A 17,938-nucleotide genomic window follows, 5' to 3' on the forward strand; every position below is an offset into this window, starting at 1 on the left:
TCACGGCAGCAAGTGGAGGGCTGTTGACGGACATGATGCCTAATGGTGTAGGACTGAAGCTAAAACTCTGTCTCCGGCCCACATGGCCCCAGGGACTCTCCCCATCTCACCCAGCCTTACCTCGCCTGCACACTGCCAATATAATACACGCCTTCCACCCTCTCTCATTTCTTACTATCTCTGGAGCGTCTGTCACTCTCTCTGTTTTTCTCTTCACCTCTTTCTCTCATTTTTACTCTTTCTTGTTCACCCACTCTTTGAATCTCTCCTTTACTCTGGCCTTCTTTCTCTGTGTCACTTTCTCCTCTCACTGCTCTCTGTCTGTCTCCTTCTCTCCCAGTCCTGTTAGTCTCCTCTCATTGCTCTCTGTCTTTCTCCTTCTCTCCCAGTCCTGTCTCTCTTCTCACTGCTCTCTCTCTCTCCTTCTCTCCCAGTCCTGTCTCTCTTCTCACTGCTCTATGTCTCTCTCCTTCTCTCCCAGTCCTGTCTCTCTTCTCACTGCTCTCTGTCTCTCTCCTTCTCTCCCAGTCCTGTCTGTCTCCTCTCACTGCTCTGTCTTTCTCCCTCCAACCCAGAACCTGTCTGTCTCCTCTCACTGCTCTGTCTGTCTCTTCTCACTGCTCTCTCTTTCTCCTTCTCTCCCAGTCCTGTCTCTCTTCTCACTGCTCTCTGTCTCTCTCCTTCTCTCCCAGTCCTGTCTCTCTTCTCACTGCTCTCTGTCTCTCTCCTTCTCCCCCAGTCCTGTCTCTCTTCTCACTGCTCTCTGTCTCTCTCCTTCTCTCCCAGTCCTGTCTCTATTCTCACTGCTCTCTGTCTCTCTCCTTCTCTCCCAGTCCTGTCTGTCTCCTCTCACTGCTCTGTCTCTCTCCCTCCAACCCAGAACCTGTCTGTCTCCTCTCACTGCTCTCTGTCTCTTCTCACTGCTCTCTGTCTCTCTCCTTCTCTCCCAGTCCTGTCTCTCTTCTCACTGCTCTCTGTCTCTCTCCTTCTCTCCCAGTCCTGTCTCTCTTCTCACTGCTCTCTCTCTCTCCTTCTCTCCCAGTCCTGTCTCTCTTCTCACTGCTCTCTGTCTCTCTCCTTCTCTCCCAGTCCTGTCTCTCTTCTCACTGCTCTCTGTCTCTCTCCTTCTCTCCCAGTCCTGTCTCTCTTCTCACTGCTCTCTCTCTCTCCTTCTCTCCCAGCCCTGTCTCTCTTCTCACTGCTCTCTGTCTCTCTCCTTCTCTCCCAGTCCTGTCTCTCTTCTCACTGCTCTCTGTCTCTCTCCTTCTCTCCCAGTACTGTCTCTAATCTCACTGCTCTCTGTCTCTCTCCTTCTCTCCCAGTCCTGTCTGTCTCCTCTCACTGCTCTGTCTTTCTCCCTCCAACCCAGAACCTGTCTGTCTCCTCTCACTGCTCTCTGTCTCTTCTCACTGCTCTCTGTCTCTCTCCCTCCAACCCAGTCCTGTCTGTCTCTCTTCTCACTGCTCTCTGTCTCTCTCCTTCTCTCCCAGTCCTGTCTCTCTTCTCACTGCTCTCTGTCTCTTTCCTTCTCTCCCAGTCCTGTCTGTCTCTTCTCACTTCTCTGTCTCTCTCCTTCCAACCCAGTCCTGTCTGTCTCTTCTCACTGTTCTCTGTCTCTCTCCCTCCAACCCAGTCCTGTCTGTCTCCTCTCACTGCTCTCTGTCTCTCTCCCTCCAACCCAGTCCTGTCTGTCTCCTATCACTGCTCTCTGTCTCTCTCCCTCCAACCCAGTCCTGTCTGTCTCTTCTCACTGCTCTCTCTCGCTCCCTCCAACCCAGTCCTGTCTGTCTCCTCTCACTGTTCTCTGTCTCTTTCCTTCTCTCCCAGTCCTGCCTGTCTCCTCTCACTGTTCTCTGTCTCTTTCCTTCTCTCCCAGTCCTGCCTGTCTCCTCTCACTGTTCTCTGTCTCTCTCCCTCCAACCCAGTCCTGTCTGTCTCTTCTCACCGTTCTGTCTCTCTCCCTCCAACCCAGTCCTGTCTGTCTCCTCTCACTGTTCTCTGTCTCTTTCCTTCTCTCCCAATCCTGCCTGTCTCCTCTCACTGTTCTGTCTCTCAAGTTCTCTCTCCCTCTCTCCCAGTCCTGCCTGGCTAGTATTGATTTTGTGACAGTGCACGGTTCATGCTCCTCACTCTTCTGATGGAGGTACTGAGATCGAGTCTTGGCTGGCAGATGAAATCAAAGGTTTTATTCTCTCACTTACAGCACAACAACACAAACTCCAGAGGCTTTGAACTCTTCTCTGTGAAATGAGCTCTTTGTGCGCTCACTGTCGCTCCATCTAACTCCCCGCTCTCTTCCTCTGTCTCTCTCTCTCCCTCTCCGTCTCTGTGTCTCAGGGGGAAGGTTTGCAGCTGGAGTATGAGATGAAGCTGACCAATGGCCAGTCTTTCTGGACACAGCATTTCTCTGCAGACGAGTTTGGTGAGAACGACACAGATTACAGAATGAACGTTAATGGCTCGTCCAACACTATTTAACACGGCCAATAAAGCATATTAAAATGAACAAATTATTACAACGAAGGAATGGATGAATGAATTAATGATGATGGATTAACATGAGCGGAATGGGTAAAAAGGAAACGCAGTTTAGAAAATTACAATATTAATCTCTCTCTTTCTGTCACCCTCTCTGTTCCTCTCCCTCCCTCCCCCTCTCTCATCACCATCTCACACCCTCTATGTGCCTCTCTCTCTTTCTGTCACTCTCTCTGTTCCTCTCCCTCCCTCCCCCTCTCTCATCACCATCTCACACCCTCTATGTGCCTCTCTCTCTTTCTGTCACCCTCTCTGTTCCTCTCCCGCCCCCTCTCTCAATCACCATCTCACACCCTCTGTGCCTCTCTCTCTTTCTGTCACTCTCTCTGTTCCTCTCCCTCCCTCCCCCTCTCTCATCACCATCTCACACCCTCTATCTGCCTCTCTCTCTCTTTCACTTTCGCTCCCCATTTCTCTCTCTCTCTCTTGCTTTCGCACTCCATTTCTCTACCTCTCTCTACCTCTCCCTAACCGCATTCCTCTATTCTCAGGGATCCTGGAAACTGACATCACGTTCCTGGTTATCTTCTCCCTGGTCTTCATCCTCTCATGTTATTTTGCCTGTAAGTGCCTGAGGAACAAGATCAGATCACGTCTTCCTCACACCAGAAAAGCTCTTAGCAGCCAATCCTAACCTGAGATCTCTGCTCTTAACTCCCATCTTCACACAAATGTCTCATTGGCATTAATGCATCAATGCACCAAACGTCAGAATTACACTAGCCTTAAGTGCTAGTCCTTTCTGGGAGGAGGGAAGGGGTGTGAAAAGCGCCTGCCTTTCTGGAATGAAGACAAAGAGTAGAGGAATAGAGCTTGTCATTATGGAGTCATGGGGGCATGTCTTTCTGAAATGAGGGAAGAGTGGCCCCTCTCTGGTGGAGGAACTTGTCATTAGGGCTGAACATGTAGCCAGGGAAAGTAAAGTGGGGCAGATGAAGGGAAGGCAGATGTGACAGAGTTACAATATGGAGAGTATCTTCTCAGATAATACAGCCCATATGTCTACAAACACACAGACTCCTGCTGCACATACTAATGCCTAATACACCACTCCCCTCCCTCTCATTCCCTATCCTTCTCTTTACATTACCATCTCTGTTTTTGTGTCTCTGTCACTGCATCTTTCCCCTCTAACCCACTGCTCTCTTTTCTTTTTCATGTCTCACTCTTTCCTCTTCATATCTCTCCTCTTCATCTGTCTCTCTCTCGCTCCTCTTCATCTCTCTCCTCTTCATCTGTCTCTCTCTCTCGCTCCTCTTCATATCTCTCTCCTCTTCATCTGTCTCTCTTTCCTCTTCATATCTCTCTCCTCTTCATCTCTCTCTCTCTCTCTCTCGCTCCTCTTCATATCTCTCTCCTCTTCATCTGTCTCTCTCTCGCTCCTCTTCATATCTCTCTCCTCTTCATCTGTCTCTCTCTTTCCTCTTCATATCTCTCTCCTCTTCATCTCTCTCTCTCTCTCCTCTTCATATCTCTCTCCTCTTCATCTCTCTCTCTCGCTCCTCTTCATATCTCTCTCCTCTTCATCTCTCTCTCTCTCTCGCTCCTCTTCATATCTCTCTCCTCTTCATCTGTCTCTCTCTTTCCTCTTCATATGTCTCTCTCTCTCACTCCTCTTCATATCTCTCTCCTCTTCATCTGTCTCTCCTTTCTCCTCTTCATATCTCTCTCCTCTTCATCTGTCTCTCTCTCTCTTCATATCTCTCTCCTCTTCATCTGTCTCTCTCTCTTCATATCTCTCCTCTTCATCTGTCTCTCTCTCTCTTCATATCTCTCTCCTCTTCATCTGTCTCTCTCTCTTCATATCTCTCTCCTCTTCATATATCTCTTTATTTGTCTCTCTATCTTTCTCTATCTCTCCTAGATAATCTGAAGGGAAGGCAGCTTCTCCATACGACATATAAGATGTTTATGACTGCGGCTGGTGTAGAGGGTGAGTGTGGACCACATCTCTCACTCTCTCTCACTCTCTCTCACTCTCTCTCTCTCTCTCTTTCTCTATCTCTCTCTCTCACTCACACTCACACTCACACACACAGCCGATTGCAGCAGCATCGCAACCTGACTCACACACTGCAGTCGTTGACATCTCAGACATGGTAATGACTCCTTCTGATTATCATAGATATTAACCACTGCTTCAGCACCATACAGATAGCTCCCTGTCTCTGTATAGGGTAGGACTGCTGCTGCTATATGCAGCTCTGCAGTGCAGAACAGTGAAATATCCCTCTCTCTGTCTCTCCCTCTCCTCCCTCCTCCTCCCCTCAGTTGTTAGCCTTCTGTTCCACTGTATCTACTGGGGCCTGTATGCCAGAGATGGAGTGGGCAACGGCAGTCTCAAGATAATGGGTGAGCATGATCATCACAAACACCCTGATAAAGGATGTAATGCAGAAACACCCTGATAATAGATGTCATCCAGAAACACCCTGATAAAGAATGTAATCCAGAAACACCCTGATGAAGGATGTAATGCAGAAACACCCTGATAATAGATGTCATCCAGAAACACCCTGATAAAGAATGTAATCCAGAAACACCCTGATGAAGGATGTAATGCAGAATCACCCTGATAAAGGATGTAATGCAGAATCACCCTGATAAAGGATGTAATGCAGAATCACCCTGATAAAGGATGTAATGCAGAATCACCCTGATGAAGGATGTAATGCAGAAACACCCTGATAAAGAATGTAATGCAGAAACACCCTGATAAAGGATGTAATGCAGAAACACCCTGATAAAGGATGTAATGCAGAATCACCCTGATGAAGGATGTAATGCAGAAACACCCTGATAAAGAATGTAATGCAGAATCACCCTGATGAAGGATGTAATGCAGAAACACCCTGATAAAGAATGTAATGCAGAAACACCCTGATAAAGGATGTAATGCAGAAACACCCTGATAAAGGATGTAATGCAGAAACACCCTGATAAAGAATGTAATGCAGAATCACCCTGATGAAGGATGTAATGCAGAAACACCCTGATAAAGAATGTAATGCAGAAACACCCTGATGAAGGATGTAATGCAGAAACACCCTGATGAAGGATGTAATGCAGAAACACCCTGATAAAGAATGTAATGCAGAATCACCCTGATGAAGGATGTAATGCAGAAACACCCTGATAAAGAATGTAATGCAGAAACACCCTGATGAAGGATGTAATGCAGAAACACCCTGATGAAGGATGTAATGCAGAAACACCCTGATAAAGGATGTAATGCAGAAACACCCTGATAAAGGATGTAATGCAGAAACACCCTGATAAAGGATGTAATTAAGAAACACCCAGGTAAAGGATGTAATGCAGAAACACCCTGATAAAGGATGTAATGAAGAAACACCCTGATAAAGGATGTAATGCAGAAACACCCTGATAAAGGATGTAATCCAGAAACACCCTGATAAAGGACGTAATGCAGAATCACCCTGATGAAGGATGTAATGAAGAAACACCCTGATAAAGGATGTAATCCAGAAACACCCTGATAAAGGATGTAATGCAGAAACACCCTGATAAAGGATGTAATCCAGAAACACCCTGATAAAGGACGTAATGCAGAATCACCCTGATGAAGGATGTAATGAAGAAACACCCTGATAAAGGATGTAATCCAGAAACACCCTGATAAAGGACGTAATGCAGAAACTTTCCCACACAACCCATGCAGTGTAAGAGAGTGCACACGAGAAGATGTGTGTGTCCTTATTTGGGTGTGTGTTGCAAGTGTGTGTGAGCGTGTACTGGAGTGAGTGAGTGACCTGATTTTAGGTTCTGGTATGATGTTACATATTCAGATAATATAACCTACTTACAGTAACCTTTCTTTCACTCTCTGTGGGGTTCTCATTTTCTTCCCATCTCTCTCTCTCTCTCCAGGGAAATTACTGTTCTCTGTCAGTTTCCTGGTGTTCCTGCTGATGCTGATCCTGCTGGGAAAAGGCTTCACTGTCACCAGGTAGGGAGTGTGTTTGTGTGTGTGTCTCAGGCCATCTCACCTATGGTCTCAGGGTCAGAGCTACAGTAGCTGTCCCTCTACCCTAGGGGACATGTCAGTCTAACTGCTTGTCTGGATTACAGGTTCACTGCTTACAGTGTGTCTCAGGATTAAATCCTCCAGCCACTCTCTCTGTCTTACTCCTTCTAACTCGTACCAGTAGCCCAGTCTCTCTCTGTCTTACTCCTTCTAACTCGTACCAGTAGCCCAGTCTCTCTCTGTCCTACTCCTTCTAACTCGTACCAGTAGCCCAGTCTCTCTCTGTCTTACTCCTTCTAACTCGTACCAGTAGCCCAGTCTCTCTCTGTCTTACTCCTTCTAACTCGTACCAGTAGCCCAGTCTCTCTCTGTCCTACTCCTTCTAACTCGTACCAGTAGCCCAGTCTCTCTCTGTCCTACTCCTTCTAACTCGTACCAGTAGCCCAGTCTCTCTCTGTCTTACTCCTTCTAACTCATACCAGTAGCCCAGTCTCTCTCTGTCTTACTCCTTCTAACTCGTACCAGTAGCCCAGTCTCTCTCTGTCCTACTCCTTCTAACTCGTACCAGTAGCCCAGTCTCTCTCTGTCCTACTCCTTCTAACTCGTACCAGTAGCCCAGTCTCTCTCTGTCTTACTCCTTCTAACTCGTACCAGTAGCCCAGTCTCTCTCTGTCTTACTCCTTCTAACTCGTACCAGTAGCCCAGTCTCTTTCTGTCGTACTTCTTCTAACTCGTACCAGTAGCCCAGTCTTTCTCTGTCATACTCCTTATAACTCGTACCAGTAGCCCAGTCTCTCTCTGTCTTACTCCTTCTAACTCGTACCAGGAGCTCAGTCTCTCTCTGTCCTACTCCTTCTAACTCGTACCAGGAGCCCAGTCTCTCTGTCTTACTCCTTCTAACTCGTACCAGTAGCCCAGTCTCTCTCTGTCTTACTCCTTCTGACTCGTACCAGTAGCCCAGTCTCTCTCTGTCCTACTCCTTCTAACTCGTACCAGTAGCCCAGTCTCTCTCTGTCTTACTCCTTCTGACTCGTACCAGTAGCCCAGTCTCTCTCTGTCATACTCCTTCTGACTCGTACCAATAGCCCAGTCTCTCTCTGTCTTACTCCTTCTAACTCGTACCAGTAGCCCAGTCTCTCTCTGTCTTACTCCTTCTAACTCGTACCAGTAGCCCAGTCTCTCTCTGTCTTTCTCACTTGCTCTCACTCTACTTTCCCTGTTTCTCTTTCTCTTCCCGCTCTGCTCCTCTCTCATTGCCCTCTGTCTTTCTCCCTTTCTCTCTCACTATCTCATACAGTATAGTAGCTGTGACTTTATTAGAGCAGACTTTGTCATTATTGCTACATCTCTTAAATGTGGTGATGAATAGCCATTTAGATAAGCTGCCTGACTACACTTCACCATAAAGAGGGAATATGTGGCCAACCGTGTGTGTGAGTGCGTGTGTGTGTGTGTGTGTGTGCGCATACGTGGGTGAGGAAATCCATCTCTGTTTGCAGGAGGAGAGTATGTGTGTGTATTCATCTGTCTGTGTGAAAGCTAACCCCCCTGTGTGTATCCGTCTCTGTCAGGGCGAGGATCAGCCACAGTGGATCTGTCAAGCTGTCCATCTACATGACAGTCTACACCGTCACCTATATCATCCTCTTCATATACGAGGCAGAGGTACTGCAGTCTACACTACAGAACTGCTGCTGCTACACTCCTACCGTCCATGCTATACGTGAAGGGCCAGTGTATGACGGTCTAAGTTTCAACCGGGGATTCCTGTGTCCCACAACAATATGTTAACTTACTCATTTCGAAGTCTAGGTATTTGCTCTAGGAGCTAGTCTTCAGGTCTCGGGCACGGTTACCCTGTTTGACCAATGATGTCCAGTCTCTGGCCTGTGAAACTGAATACATAGCCCGCAAGCAGAGGCACTGTCAATGACCCAGTTGTAGAGAAGTGTCAATGACGCGGACACACACACACACACACAAACAAACATACACACACATACGCACACATTTGTAGACACACTCACCAACAAAAACGAGTAGATTTCACATCCCAACATGTCAGCAATCCACAGGCTGTTACAACACATGCTGGGGAACGTATTGTAATACACCTCTCTGCTATTTGAGGGTAAAGTTAGTAGGTTGATTAGTAGGGTGCGGTCCATTAGAGTGGTTGTATGACGTTGTAAGTGTGTGTGTGTCTCAGTTCTTTGACCCAGGTGAGGTGCTGTATGCATATGACAGCCCGGCGGGCTACGGTCTGATGGGTCTCCAGCTGCTGGCCTACGTGTGGTTCTGCTACGCCGTCCTGATCTCCCTCAAACACTACCCTGAGAAACAACCCTTCTACATCCCCTTCTTCACGGCATACACACTCTGGTGAGAGGACATAGCCCTACAACCCTTCACTCTCTGCATGCAGTTATTCTCTGTCAGGTTCATCAACTTCATTCCCTAAAAAGCATTGCACCCAATAAACTCCCCGTCTCCCTTATCGTTCCACTTCTCTTATGCTCGTCTTAAATCCGTCCTCCTCCGCCTCTCGTTTCCTTTTGTCACTACTCCACCATATTCTTTTTTTCTCCTCCTTCCTTTACATATCTCAATCTCTCTCCCTCATTATCTCTCTCTCCTCTCTCTCCCTCATTATCTCTCTCTCCTCTCTCCCTCATTATCTCTCTCTCCTCTTTCTCTCTTAATCTCTCTCCCTCATTATCTCTCTCTCCTCTCTCTCCCTCATTATCTCTCTCTCCTCTCTCTCCCTCATTATCTCTCTCTCCTCTTTCTCTCTTAATCTCTCTCCCTCATTATCTCTCTCTCCTCTCTCTCCCTCATTATCTCTCTCTTCTCTCTCTCTCTTAATCTCTCTCCCTCATTATCTCTCTCTCCTCTCTCTCCCTCATTATCTCTCTCTCCTCTCTCACTCATTATCTCTCTCTCCTCTCTCTCACTCATTATCTATCTCTCCTCTCTCTCCCTCATTATCTATCTCTCTTAATAATCTCTCTCCCTCATTATCTCTCTCTCCTCTCTCTCCCTCTGGCAGGTTTTTCGCTGTGCCCGTCATGGCTCTGATAGCTAACTTTGGCATCCCTCGCTGGGCACGGGAGAAGATCGTCAACGGCATCCAACTGGGAATCCACCTCTATGCTCACATCGTATTCCTCGTTAGTACCCTTCATCTCTCTACACACTCACACACAGGCATGCATGTGCGCCCACATACACACACTGCCTCACTGTTGACGTTAATTATCTCGAAGACCTCATTGCCCGCCTCGTTAGTAACCCCCTGCCCTCTACACGCAGGCACGCACACACTCACCTCTCTTTTAATATCTGTGAGTCATATCTCTCTGTCCTCATCGGCCTCTGCGTTAGTATCCTCCCAAACCCAGACTTCTGTACCAGACTGAGCATCTCAGTCCCAGACTTCTGTACCAGACTGAGCATCTCAGTCCCAGACATCTGTACCAGACTGAGCATCTCAGTCCCAGACATCTGTACCAGACTGAGACTCTCGTCCCAGACTTCTGTACCAGACTGAGCCTCTCAGTCCCAGACTTCTGTACTAGACTGAGCCTCTCAGTCCCAGACATCTGTACCAGACTGAGACTCTCGTCCCAGACTTCTATACCAGACTGAGCATCTCAGTCCCAGACATCTGTACCAGACTGAGCATCTCAGTCCCAGACATCTGTACCAGACTGAGACTCTCGTCCCAGACTTCTATACCAGACTGAGCATCTCAGTCCCAGACATCTGTACCAGACTGAGCATCTCAGTCCCAGACATCTGTACCAGACTGAGCATCTCAGTCCCAGACATCTGTACCAGACTGAGCATCTCAGTCCCAGACATCTGTACCAGACTGAGCATCTCAGTCCCAGACATCTGTAACAGACTGAGCATCTCAGTCCCAGACATCTGTACCAGACTGAGACTCTCGTCCCAGACTTCTGTACCAGACTGAGCCTCTCTGTCACAGACTTCTGTACCAGACTGAGCCTCTCTGTCCCAGACTTCTATACTAGACTGAGCCTCTCTGTCCCAGACTTCTGTACTCGACTGAGCCTCTCGGTCCCAGACTTCAGTACTCGACTGAGCCTCTCGGTCCCAGACTTCTGTACCAGACTGAGCCTCTCAGTCCCAGACTTCTGTACCAGACTGAGCCTCTCGGTCCCAGACTTCTGTACTAGACTGAGCCTCTCTGTCCCAGACTTCTGTACCAGACTGAGCCTCTCGGTCCCAGACTTCTGTACCAGACTGAGCCTCTCGGTCCCAGACTTCTGTACCAGACTGAGCCTCTCTGTCCCAGACTTCTGTACTAGACTGAGCCTCTCGGTCCCAGACTTCTGTACCAGACTGAGCCTCTCGGTCCCAGACTTCTGTACCAGACTGAGCCTCTCGGTCCCAGACTTCTGTACCAGACTGAGCCTCTCGGTCCCAGACTTCTGTACCAGACTGAGCCTCTCGGTCCCAGACTTCTGTACCAGACTGAGCCTCTCTGTCCCAGACTTCTATACCAGACTGAGCCTCTCTGTCCTTTGTCAGTGACACATTCACACACATACTGTTCTGTTCATATATGTGAAGAAATGTGTATCAGTGTATGGAGAATACAGGGTAATATTTGTACAGGCAACAGGCAATATTCTGAATATGATACATTCCTCCCATCCGTCCCCTCTCCCCCCTCCCTGCCTCGCCACAGGCTATCACTCGGCCCTCTGCGGCCAATAAGAACTTCCCGTACCACGTGCGGACCTCTCAGATCGGGATCCTACTGTCTAGTCCGAAGGCGGGTGTGGCGAGTGAGAGTTTCCCCCACCATGCCTATGGGAACAGCTCCTTCCTGGGCGACTCCCAGCCCAACTTCACAGAACTCTTCTCCATCCAGTCGGTGAGTGGATGTATGGTCTGAGGAGGATCTAGTAACTGATACTAAGGTCCGATATAGTCCCTGTAACACTCCAGAGGTGTTAGAGCACAGAGGAAGTTGTCAGAGAAGGATGTGGTAACTGACATTGTGACAAATACAACCCAGCTTGACCTTTAACATTTCAACCTTTACCTCCCTCTCTCTTAGGGCCCAGTGAAGACGGTGGAGGAGACGGTGGCCCGGAAGGGACAGGAAGTGCAGAGGAACAGTGAGCATAAGATCATCACCACCACGGCCGACCTGTCGTTACCCACCTTCCCCCCACTCCCTCCCCCCATGCCCACCCGCCTCTCCCCCCCTCCCCCTCCACAACTCCCCTCCCACTTCACTGAGTACTTCAGCATGCAGGGGGGAGGGGGCATGGGCACCAAGGCATGAGACAGACAGAGAGAAAGAAAGAGGGACACAGAGAGAAAGATCACGAGGGAGGTGAAGATCAGGTAGCATAGAAAACAGGTCAAGCTATGTATAGCCACGAGGGAAGGAGGGAGGGATATGAGGAGGAAGAGAAGGGGAAGTCATTATAAGCAGACATGTGGAATGGAAATCCTAAATGTCCCATTTTGACCTCGGAATGGGAAAAAAGCTGAATAAAGAAGAGGATATGGCTGTGAGTTAAAGTGCTGAGCTTGTAAAAGAAAAAAGAAGCAATAAATATTTGAACATGAGCAGAGAGAGAGGCACCGGGAGGGAGAGATGACAGAGTGGATGTAGCCTGACCAATAGAATGATAGGAGCGCACAGTGGAGACTGAACAAAACTCCTATGAACACTTTTATTCAAGAATTTATAAGGCATCAATGGAGAGGCTGAGGGAAACGTGTAAATAGCTGAAGAGAATGAGTTACCATTACTCTAAAATAGTTGCAGAGTTTATATTACAAAAGGGATGTTTTTTCCCACATTGTCGAATTCCAAGTGATGCTGTGACCATTGCAATTCTCATGCCATTACATTGTACAAGAGTAAAATATTCACTCACACCCTGAAACATACATTTTTTTTCTTCATGTTTGACAGATGTTAACACAAAATATAGAATTTCTCCATATAGAATATGTTGGGATGATTTATATTCTTATATATGTTGATTGCTCCAGGCTATAGGATTGATATACTGATGTTTAAGTGTACAATGTTCAGTTTACTGTGGACCACTGAGGTACGGCTAAAACAAGCATGTACTCCCTGTCTCTAAACTGATTATACTCCATGTGTTCATACAGTGCGTGTGCCTGTTGTACCAAACTACTATACAATAGCTGTGTATATTTCATACCATATAGGCTACCGAGGTGTTAATGTCACTTCTTCTCGATTTCTATTGGAACCTTATGTTACCTTATGTCATACTGTCCACAGACAACTGTTTTAACTCAGAATACTACTGTTCAGTTTTCACTGGAGTGCAAGATATTAGCTTGCTCTGAATGTAATTCCATGATGTATGTAGACCTTGGTGAATGTATTAATGCAATAGAGCACAGGGAAAGGGGTGGTTTTAAAGTTAAATTATTATTTTTTACATAGAAATCATACTTATAGCTTGTTTTACTTTCAATTTCAGCCTCCGTCCTTGACACATGATTTAAGGAGGGAAAGTTGTCCAGCGAGGATGTGAACTAACTTCACAATCACACCCCCCCCCCCCCCGACTAGTATGTAATGATGTCATGTCAAACCTGTACATGTCTGTTTGTATGGCCGTTTCCCTCAGTGAAGTTGTACATCTGATCTGATACTGCGTGAGGGGCTCACTGTTGTTTATCCATAAGTAGGAACAGTAGTTCTTCCTGACCATGAAAAGTCCTGGACCCATAAACAACTAAAGCAAACCTTTTAGAGTAACTGTGAAAGTAGTAGCACCAACGTCCTGTTTGTCCTGCATGAAGCACTTTAATGTTCCCCTTCTCTTAGTTTTCTGTTCTGCCATTTATTTCAAAGTGACTTTGATTAGCGCTTTAATCTGGATCATATGTATCCACACACTACATCCGATCATATTCCGGTATCAAATATACAAATGTTACCTGTAGATATGTTCATATTAATCAATGTCATCAAGTGTCATTATCAGACATATAAAAAATGTACATGATCTGAATCATATTAAGTTGATTAATGAAATAGCCTAATGATATCAATGTAAGGGAGGGAGGGGGGTATTCACAAGACTGTGTCAAGGCCAATTTACCACCTGTTCTAAGAAATAGAAGTAATCAATTACATTTTTTTTTTTATAACTTGTTAATATCTGAGTATGAAACATGCAGGTCTCTTTAATCATTTGGTGTGGGAGAAAGAATGGTGGTTAATTGACTGTTTCTAATGGTTTAATTAATAGCCCTTTACTACAGAAAGACAATGTCTGGAGTAGGCTTGGGTTGGTCAGACTGGTACAGCACATGTTATGTACATGAGAACATACGGTCAAAGGTATAATGTAGTCTGTAAAAAAGAATGACACTTGAATTAGATTGTTCTGGTGTTCTAAAGGTTGTCTCTGTAGGCGTTTATATATTTGTCTCTATTGCCATTACAGTCCACTGTTGTCCATGGTTACGGATGCCATTACTTGACTGAATAGATTTTGACAGACAGGTTCCAGTCATCCTGTACAACAAGCTGCATGATCAACTTATGGTATTTGTCTATTATACACAGACACAAGTAGAAGACCAACGGGAGATGAGTGAGGGTTTGATATGCATGACAGACAACAGCACAGCTTCCTGGGTATTTAGAAGGGTCTGGTTAAGAGCACATTACTGAAGCACTGTTTGAAATGAATGCATTTTAATGGTGTCAAATTAGGATATTCTGAATACGCTGTACATACACTTTTTGCCAAATTAAAATGGTTGGTTTTATTAGAGGCCTGGTCTGTTTCTTTCATACCTTGGCCACAGTGTGAATGTGTAATGTGATGTAGAAGGGCAAGGGCATTCGTCCAAAACATCTACTCCATCTTGGTACAGTACAATTACTTTTCTGGAACCTCACAATTGGGGCGCTTACAGGCAAGTGGAAAAGGAGAACGGATAGCCGGTCCAATTGAATGTAATTGCAATAGGTTTGGGGTAATTTTGGCAAGTAGTTACCAGTATGTAAAAACCAACCTCTACAGCAGCTCTTAATAAAAAGACAGTTTAAATCTAAACAAATAGAATGAATGGGAAAGCTCATGATGAGTGTGTGATTATGTCTGGCTGAAGGTGGTTGAAAGCATAAAACATCCTGCCTCTATTTGCCACTGCCTGATGTTTATTCTGAATCAGTAGAGAGATTAAAAACAGGACATCAACCATGATGATAATGAAACGTTTGGGGGACATGTTTCTGAACCGGTAGAGGGAATAATAACAGCATATCAAACCTGTTTGATTGAAGCACATCTTAAATTCACATTAGTGCCATAAACAGAACGCGTAACATTGTCAAACAATCACATTTATTTTGTGGAGTCCACAGAAAGTCAAATACTGTAGCCAGACATCTAAAAACTGTAATACATGTAATGTCAGTGTGGCTGGTTGCATTATGCCTCAACCTTGGCTGCTGCCTGCTGTGCCCGCTGTTCTCTGTAGCCTTTGAGGAGCTGGTTGATTAGTGTGAGTTCATTGTCTCGTTTGGCGGTCTGGAGAGGTGGGAACGGGTTGCCTTTATACTCAAGCACGGCCATAGCAGCCTTGTCCAGGTTCTCCCTGTTGGGAATGCGGGCCATGCGGGTGTAGGCTTTGGGCTGGGTCTCAAACCTGGGAGCCAGGACCTTGAAGAGCTTTGGGATCAGATCCTTTTCCTTAAACCACAGGAGAGAGAGACGGGATGCTGACTTACTGAAAGAACTAGGAACACACTCATATTAACCTCGTAGATAATAGTACAACAATGCTGGGGACATTGGGACGGTCTGACTTGGTCTGAGTACATTAAAATACTAACAAAGATCATAAAGAACATTTACTGTGAGCCAGAAATTTGCCATTTTCATCGCTTTCTCGTCAGTGTCTCCCTTCTTGGCATAGTCAATCAACTGCAAAACAACATCACATTGGTCAACAACGTCACAAGCTGTCAAAACTACACAGTAGCCTACTAAACAGGGATGATTGAGAAGTAGCTGACTAAATCAAACAAATACAACCATGGAGTTAAATTAAAAAGTATTGATTTCAGCAAACAAAGGCACACATCTACATAGGACAACCATGGGTACACACACGGTAAGCGTTTCATAATTTACTATTGATCTTGGGCAAATCAATGTAGTCAGAGCTGAATTTCACAAAGCCAGGACTCTGCTCAACTCCATAGTTCATCAGAAACTTCCTTCACAATGGGAGTTGAGTTGAGTCAACTAGTGGAGTAGCCCAAAGGCTGGTAGATGACAATAGAGTCGCTTCATCTTACTGTCCAAAGGGAATCTATGTAGCCAGTTATACACTCATATCCCCTATGGACCGGGTTGTACATAACATATTCTCCATTCAAGTTGCAAAGGAGTCGATTACCACCTTAACTCGATTTAATGGCGAGAAGATGGAAAAAAAACATACTGTAATGAAACAGCTGGGAGCAGGTCTCGAACCCTCGGGCTCGGCGCGCTATCGACTGTGCCGCAAAAGCATGCTCGTGCGGCAGGGTCGATTTCCGTGCTTATACTACTCCCTCCTTTTCAAAGAGCGCGTCCTCGCGCTAGCTTGTGACTCTTACAGGAACGCGCTCACCGGTCAAGCACACGCACTGTCGTGGATGCAAGGTCTGATCACTTCTGACACCAATGTAATGAAACAGACAGGGAGCAGGTATCGAACCCTCGACCTTCTAGCCCGAGGTCCGGCGCGCTATCGACTGTGCCGAAAAAGCATGCTCGTACGGCAGGGTCGATTTCCGTGCTTATAAACCCAGGGTCGTAACAATACTTTCTTTATGAAACACAATGTTCGCCATGTTCCGGGTGTTGCCAATCAGGTTGGAGCAGTCTATTTTTTCACCCCTGGTCTGATTGACTGAAGGGGTATACGCGTATAGCCGGCTGCATACATTCCTTTTGCACGGTAAGATGAAACGACTCAATATCGCTATCAGCCAGCCTTTGAATTACTGGAGAAGCAACTTTGTTGAGCAGCGTAAAAAGGTAACGTTGCCATGTTACATACATGTCCTCACCTTTTCAGCATAAAATCGAACTTCGTCTGCTCTGCCTCGGGTGGTCTCTATCCTCTCGTGTCGAACGAGGCCGGTAAGAATGTTCCGAAGCATGTTTATTCGCGACTCTGGACCGAGACCCATTTTACGGGCCACCCGGCCATGGGATATCAACATCTGAATGTTGACGCGCATCTTGTCGAGTTCCGAAGCCTACAAGAGGCTATAAAGAAAAAAGGAATCAAGCCGGTCTTCAAAAATGTAAACCGATGTTTCTAACGAAGGTTATCTTCCGTTATTCTCGTTTTAAATTAGGTTTATGTGATCATTAATACATCCCCGAGGTCGCTTAATAACGTGACAACTTTGACATTGCCGGTGCATCAGTTATCTCAGTCTGTGTGGGTGAAAAATAGTTCCACTTTAGGATTAAATGGTTCCGCCTCAAATGTATTATATTTGTCATTAATTCATTCATTGTTGTTTTGTTATTAGATATCAGGTCTTTCTATGTTGCGTAGAGATATTTCAAAATGTAAAAAAAAAGGTTAATTTCTGATTAGGAAATATAATCGCAAATAAGTGTACATATTTAAATGACCTATTTACGATATATGATGACAAATAGCATAGATATACAGTACCAGTCAAAATTTTGAACACACCTATTTGCATTTACTATTTTCTACATTGTAGATTTAATAGAGAAGACATCAACTATGAAAAAACAAAAAAGTGTTAATAAACAAATCAAATCAAGATAGATTTTAGATTCTTCAAAGTAGCCAACCTTTGCCTTGATGGCAGCTTTGCACACTCTTGGAATTCTCTCAACCAGCTTCACGTGGAATGCTTTTCCAAACATCTTGAAGGAGTTCCCACATATGCGGAGCACTTTTTGGCTGCTTTTCTTTCACTCTGCTTTCCAACACATCCCAAACCATCTCAATTGGGTTTAGGTTGGGTGATTGTGGAGGCCAGGTCATCTGATGCAGCACTCCATCACTCTCCTTCTTTGTCAAATAGCCCTTACACAGCCTGGAAGTGTGTTTTGGGTCATTGTCCTGTTGAAAAACAAATGATAGTCCCACTAAGGGCAAACCAGATGGGATGGCGTATCGCTGCAGAATGCTGTAGTAACCATGCTGGTTAAGTGTGTCTTGAATTATAAATAAATCACAGACCATGTCACCAGCAAAGCACCCCCACATCATCACACCTCCTCCTCCATGCTTCACAGTGGGAACCGTAAATGTGGAGATTATCCGTTCACCTACTCTGCGTCTCACAAAGACATGCGGTTGGAACCAAAAATCTCA

At 45.9% G+C, this 17,938-nt stretch overlaps 2 protein-coding genes across 5 annotated transcripts in view; one reads left to right on the forward strand and one right to left on the reverse strand.

The window, feature by feature from the left end:
- The window catches only part of LOC110537757 (transmembrane protein 145), a 32,140-nt gene extending 17,796 nt beyond the window's left edge, over positions 1–14,344 (forward strand). The window contains exons 6-16 of one of the 2 annotated variants that reach the window (XM_036942162.2): positions 2,338–2,422; positions 3,030–3,101; positions 4,403–4,471; positions 4,810–4,890; positions 6,430–6,508; positions 8,098–8,191; positions 8,736–8,908; positions 9,576–9,696; positions 11,244–11,432; positions 11,619–11,679; positions 13,039–14,344. In XM_036942162.2, coding sequence (XP_036798057.1) covers positions 2,338–2,422; positions 3,030–3,101; positions 4,403–4,471; positions 4,810–4,890; positions 6,430–6,508; positions 8,098–8,191; positions 8,736–8,908; positions 9,576–9,696; positions 11,244–11,432; positions 11,619–11,679; positions 13,039–13,058 — 1,044 coding nt within the window. In that variant the 3' untranslated portion in view covers positions 13,059–14,344. Of the gene's footprint in view, positions 1–2,337; positions 2,423–3,029; positions 3,102–4,402; positions 4,472–4,809; positions 4,891–6,429; positions 6,509–8,097; positions 8,192–8,735; positions 8,909–9,575; positions 9,697–11,243; positions 11,433–11,618; positions 11,870–13,038 lie in introns of those variants that run through there. The other variant, XM_036942152.2, reaches the window with a different exon arrangement.
- A 371-nt stretch (positions 14,345–14,715) lies between these two features.
- LOC110537847 (large ribosomal subunit protein bL17m) lies at positions 14,716–17,039 on the reverse strand. Of its 3 annotated transcripts, none has more exons than XM_021624276.3 (3): positions 16,641–17,039; positions 15,436–15,504; positions 14,716–15,270 (listed from the first exon to the last, which is right to left on the reverse strand). In XM_021624276.3, exons 1-3 carry the CDS (start codon positions 16,812–16,814, stop codon positions 15,010–15,012), a joined length of 504 nt encoding a protein of 167 aa, XP_021479951.1. In that variant the 5' UTR covers positions 16,815–17,039; the 3' UTR covers positions 14,716–15,009. The 3 variants fall into 3 exon arrangements, with proteins under 3 accessions (XP_021479951.1, XP_090048713.1, XP_021479959.1); XM_090192587.1 differs by having other exon boundaries at positions 15,414–15,504; positions 16,641–17,026; XM_021624284.3 differs by lacking the exon at positions 15,436–15,504 and having other exon boundaries at positions 16,641–17,023.
- Positions 17,040–17,938: the final 899 nt, after the last annotated feature.

The sequence above is a fragment of the Oncorhynchus mykiss genome, chromosome 2 (assembly GCF_057628025.1).
Source record: "Oncorhynchus mykiss isolate SJ-2025 chromosome 2, ASM5762802v1, whole genome shotgun sequence".
NCBI lineage: Eukaryota > Metazoa > Chordata > Actinopteri > Salmoniformes > Salmonidae > Oncorhynchus > Oncorhynchus mykiss.